Source organism: Marmota flaviventris, chromosome 7, assembly GCF_047511675.1.
Source record: "Marmota flaviventris isolate mMarFla1 chromosome 7, mMarFla1.hap1, whole genome shotgun sequence".
In the NCBI taxonomy this organism is placed as follows: domain Eukaryota; kingdom Metazoa; phylum Chordata; class Mammalia; order Rodentia; family Sciuridae; genus Marmota; species Marmota flaviventris.
Genome location: NC_092504.1, coordinates 144,380,499 through 144,385,828, shown reverse-complemented (window position 1 = coordinate 144,385,828; position 5,330 = coordinate 144,380,499). Strand labels below are relative to the sequence as shown.

The window sequence follows — 5,330 nt, the reverse complement described above, 5'->3', positions numbered from 1 at the left end:
TCAGCTGTTGCGTTCCTTGGCCGCCTCCTGGCAACAGTGGGAGAGTGGGTGGTGGTGTCACAGTGGGGATGGTGTGAGGGAGCAGTGACAGGGAGCCCTCCGGAGGTCCCCAAGGGCAACACGTGACCCAGAGTGGTCCCAGGGGAGGAGGCTGGGTGGGGGGCAGAAAGGCAGACCTTGTGCCTGGCCTGACACTGATGGTGCCCGGTCACCACTTTCAGAAGGGAACCCTGGACAGAGGAGCCACAAGCCCAAGCCCATCCTGGGGGGACACCCAGAGTGGCACGAGGAGGCACCGTGTCGCAGGCCCCGGGGGCAGTCAGGGTAGAGCTGTGGGTGCCTCCCCCAGAGTGGCTTGGGGGCTGCCCTTGCTCCGTCCTCTGAATGTCCCTGCCAGGGGCTCGGTCTTGCCCTGGTGAAGCTTTAACCTCTCTAGGCCTTCGGCTGCGCGGGACCGTCCCTGTGAGCGTCCTGACCCAGGGATGGGCCCTTCAGCCTGCCACCCTGAGCTCCCCAGGGCTGCTGAGCAGGGAGCAGGACCACCTATGGGTGGGGGAGCTGGGGCGCAGGTGTGGGCAGGGGAGGGTGTGTGGCCAGAGCCCCCAGCCCGCAGGAGTGCATGGCTGGCTGGGAGGAGCCGTTTTCCGGGTCTAGTGTTTGGAGTGAACCTTTCAATTCCCATCCCTTCGAATGGGGGTTTGGGCTCTGCCCCCCTTTCTTTGTGATCTCCGCTGGGTTTCCATTTGACGTGGGTCAGAGATCCCAGTCTGAAGTGAATGGAGGGCAGCCTCACTTCCTTCCTGTACTAGATGCAGACCCCACCCCGTCCCCCTGGGTCTCTGATGTCACAGAGCCACCCGTGTGTTCCTGGTGGGTTTGGTACCACAGACCCTCCACTGAGTGTTTTCTTCTGAATTGGTCCCTTCCCTGTGGACAAGAAAAGTGAGGCCACCTTTTGTACTTGCCAGGAACTGGCCTTTCCAGAAACCCCTGTGTCTTCACCCATCTCTGAGTCCCTGCCTAAGGTCGTTCAGTCCACCACCAGGGACTCCTGTCCTGAAGGGCAGGTGCAGGGGAGACCGAGTCCTTTGCCTTTGGTTTCCCAGGGCCATGGTTTGAGGAGTGTGTTTCTCCAAAAGTGCTGCTGAAACTCCCCTCCCTTTGAGGGTGTGGTGTTGTGGTCCTTCAGGAGGGTGAGGCCCTGGGGCCCTGGCTCCCCACGGGGATGTGGGCCTCAGGGCTGGACCTCCTCTGGCCAGCAACTAGGCCCTGGTTTTACCCTCTGCACCACACATGGTCGCGTTTGGTCTCAGGTGTGCTCATGCACACACACACACACAGAAACACACACACACAGAAACACACAGAGATAGACACAGACATGTCATGTGGGCAAGGTGGTGACTGCTTTTGTACTTGTGGGTTGGGGAGGCCGAGCAGGGGCATTGGCAATTCAAGACCTGCCCAGGCAAGTGTGTGAGATCCTTCATCAAAGACACTAGAAAGGGCTGGGATAGTGGCTCAGGAGTTGAGCGCTGGCCTCACATGCGTGACCTTGGGGTCTCCATGACTATGACCAAGGAGGAAAGAAGGGAGGAGAGCAGGGAAAGGGACTGAAGGAGCTCAGTCCTCGGCCTTTCAGCCATGTGGTGTGGGACACGGCAACAAGGTCCCTCGCTGGAAGGAGAGAGCGAGACCTCCCTGGACACCCGGCCTCCTGGTGCCTGACACGTGGATGCCTCAGGTCCCAGAGGGGGGAGCGGTCAGTCTGTGAGGTTCCAAAACAGCCAGCCCAGGCTCTATGGACAGAGCAGTGGGAAGGGCCCCAGGCATCAGGGACGCCTCTGTCTCTCTGCACCCCCGGAAGGGCACCTACTGGCCCTAGGGTTCTTGGCTGGCAGGTTCGGCCTTCATCCCTGGAAGATGACTCACACTCACTCCTGTGGGCTGCAGGCAGGGTTCTAACAAGTGACCTGATAGGACCCTGTGGGACAATGATGAGGCAGGCGCCTGACCTGGCCCCCACACCCCACAGAGGTCGGGAATGTGGCCCTGGATCTCAGGGGGCAGAGCGACCCGCACCAGCGTCCTGGCGTGAGGGGACTGCTACCACTCTCTGGACACCAGTCTGTCCGAGTTGGAGGAGACGGGCGCTGAATGGCTCCAGAGGACCTGGGGTGGGGTCTTCACGGGGCGAAAGCCACGACAGAGTTGTGTACTGGCGAGGCACGGGCCCCGAGGCCTGGTCCAGCTCCTCCTTTCTCAGCAAGGAGAGGTCGGGGTCCCGAACACACGGGAGCACCCAGGTTCCACAGACCCTCCTTGTTCTGACCAGGAAGGTGGCCAAGGTCCCGGAGGCCCGAGTGGGAGATGCCACCGTGGGCCACCCCCCGGGTGTGAGTGGGCCACTCCTGGCTGTGACCTCACAGGGGCCAGCATTGTGAGGCCCTTGAGCCAGCGGGGATATAAGGCCGGGACGAGGCTGGGACCTTGTCCACAAGCACAGGAAGCTCTAGGCAGTGACCTGTGGGACTCCCATAGTTAGCGCGTTTGGTGGTTGGTGGTTTGGTGGTTCTGGTTGCGGTCTCGGGTTGGTTCTTTGATTTGGGGCTTTCTGTTGGGCTTTGTTGTGTTAGTTTTGCTTGTGTTCTTTGCTTTGTTTGTTGTGTTTGTTTTTAGCTAGCGGGCTTAGTGGGCGTGGGGCGGAGGATGTCTAGAGAGAGCAGTGAGCGTAGTGTGGTGCGGAGGGTGTGTCGGGACCTCGCGGCCAGCTCCTCCTTGGAGGAAGCCCTCACGGGCCGCTATGAGCCCCTGGGGGTCGTCGGGCAGGGCAGCTTTGCCAAGGTCTTCCTGGCCCGACACATCCTGACGGGGACGAAGGTGGCCGTGAAAGTCCTGCGGAAGGGGGCGGGGGCCACCTTGTCCTGGGTCTTGTCGGAGCTGGACATCATGAAGGGCTTGGAGCACCCGCACGTGGTGCAGCTGCTGGAGATCGTGGAGACCCCCGGCACTGCCTACGTGGTGATGGAGGACATGGCTGGGGGCCAGCTGGGCCAGCACATCCCGGAGGTCGTGGGCCTGTGGGAGGACGAGGCCCGCATGCTGTTCGGGCAGGTGGCCAGCGCCGTGGGCTACTGCCACGCGCAGGGCATCGCGCACCGGGACGTGAAGGCGGACAACGTGCTGCTGGATGCCGCGGGCCGCGCCAAGCTGTGCGACTTCGGCCTGGCCTGCAGGTTCAGGGCCGGAGAGAAGCTGGGCCTGCTCTGCGGCACCGTGGCCTACTGGGCCCCGGAGCTGCACCGGCGAGAGCCCTACGACGGCCCCGCGGTGGACGTCTGGAGCCTGGGTGTCCTCCTGATCCTCATGCTCACGGGCAGCGTCCCGTTCACCGGGGCCAGCTATGAGCAGGCCAAGGAGCAGGTGCTGCAGGCCAGGTACCACCTCCCGTTCCACCTGTCCGACGAGGCGCAGAGCCTGGTGTCCTGGATGCTGACCCTGGAGCCCTCGCACAGGCCCACGCTCCAGCAGATCCTGGGGCACCCGTGGCTGAGCCAGGATGGGGAACGCTGCCCGAGTCCTCCCGCCGAGCTGCTCCCCAAGCGCCCGGACACCTCCATCCTGCTGGCCATGCTGGACCTGGGCTACGGGCTGCAGGAGACCTGGGTGTCGGTGGCGACGCGCCAGTTCAACCAGGCCATGGCCACCTACCTCCTGCTGGGCCACCAGAAAACCCGGGGGGCGGGCTGCCAGGTGCGGCTGCAGGTACCTGGGCGGCCACAGGTGGGGCCTTGCCCGTCCCTGTCCATCCCCTCCAGCTTGACTCTGGGCCCAAGGTGGGGCGTCAGCAGGCCGGCCATGCGCTCCTGGCCCCTCTCGGCCTGTGAGCAGCAGCAGCAGCAGCAGCAGCCTGAGGAGCTCAAGCCTTCAGGGCAGGTGGGCAGCAGGAGAGCCAGCCTGCCCGCCATCATGCTGTGCAGCCTGTCGGCCATCGTCCCTGCTCCCGGCCCCACGGCCCCTCTGCCCGGGTCCTCCCAGGCCCTGGCACCGGATCCAAGCTCCTCTTCCACCGCGCAACCCCCTGCTGGCTCCAGGACCCCTGGCCTGACCCGTGACACCGCCAGGGGATGGAGGGAAGTGGTCCGGAGGATGGCCACCTGTCTGGCGAGGCTGTGCTGCTGCATGCAGGCCCCCAGGACTGGCTCCGGACGCTCCAACAGAGTGGCTCCCGCAGCTGGAGGGCCCGCGCCACCACCAGCACCAGCACCCAGGGACCCCCCGGGACCTGCCCCCACCAGAGGTCAGGCCCTCAGAAGATTCTTCAAAAACAGAGTGGCTCCCTGGCCAGCGCCCAGCTGAGACGCCCACGGAGCCAAGTAGGTGGAGCGGTGCTGCCTTGGGTCTCACGTGTGCCTTGATGAGTGTCATCTCCAAAGGATGAATGGACACCCTCTGCCCTTGGGGGGTGCCACCAGGGTTAGGTCCACCTGGGCACCACAGGGTGGGCGACTCTGACTCCTAGCCCCTCTCATTGTCCACAGACAGGTGGCCCGGGTTCTACCTCAGGAGGGCCAGCTGCTGGAGCGAGAAGTGCAACCTGCCCTGGCCGCCGCCTCCCGGACCCCTCAGGCAGGAGGACACCCGAAGACACCCGGACACCAGTGGGCCCCTGCGCCCCACCCGGATCCCACCTCAGGGACTTCTCCTTGGACACGTGCCCCGCCCTGCTCTCCTCTGCTCTCTCTCCCACCCTCTGGGGCAGAGATGCTTCCCAATAAGCTCCTCATCCATTTGCGTGTCCCACGGATCTTGGAATAAATTGGGTGCTCCGTGGGGATCAGCTGTTGTGTTCCTTGGCCGCCTCCTGGCAACAGTGGGAGAGTGGGTGGTGGTTTCACAGTGGGGAAGGTGTGAGGGAGCAGTCACAGGGAGCCCTCCGGAGGTCCCCAAGGGCAACACGTGACCCAGAGTGGTCCCAGGGGAGGAGGCTGGGTGGGGGGCAGAAAGGCAGACCTTGTGCCTGACCTGACACTGATGGTGTCCGGTCACCACTTTCAGAAGGGAACCCTGGACAGAGGAGCCACAAGCCCAAGCCCATCCTGGGGGGACACCCAGAGTGGCACGAGGAGGCACCGTGTCACAGGCCCCGGGGGCAGTCAGGGTAGAGCTGTGGGTGCCTCCCCCAGAGTGGCTTGGGGGCTGCCGCTTGGTCCCTCCTCTGAATGTCCCTGCCAGGGGCTGGCTCTTGCCCTGGTGAAGCTTTAACCTCTCTAGGCCTTCGGCTGCGCGGGACTGTCCCTGGGAGCGTCCTGACCCAGGGATGGGCCCTT

At 64.1% G+C, this 5,330-nt stretch overlaps 1 protein-coding gene across 1 annotated transcript; it reads left to right on the top strand.

Moving 5' to 3' along the window:
• Positions 1 to 2,340: 2,340 nt before the first annotated feature.
• Positions 2,341 to 4,837, top strand: LOC139706470 (sperm motility kinase 2B-like). Its single transcript, XM_071614753.1, has 2 exons — positions 2,341 to 4,376; positions 4,542 to 4,837. The coding sequence occupies exon 1, from the start codon at positions 2,710 to 2,712 to the stop codon at positions 4,357 to 4,359; it is 1,650 nt and encodes a 549-aa protein (XP_071470854.1). The 5' UTR covers positions 2,341 to 2,709; the 3' UTR covers positions 4,360 to 4,376; positions 4,542 to 4,837.
• Positions 4,838 to 5,330: the final 493 nt, after the last annotated feature.

Excerpts from the sequence above, each read along its gene's own strand:
- LOC139706470 (XM_071614753.1), top strand. The coding sequence starts at position 2,710 with ATGTCTAGAGAGAGCAGTGAGCGTAGTGTGGTGCGGAGGGTGTGTCGG.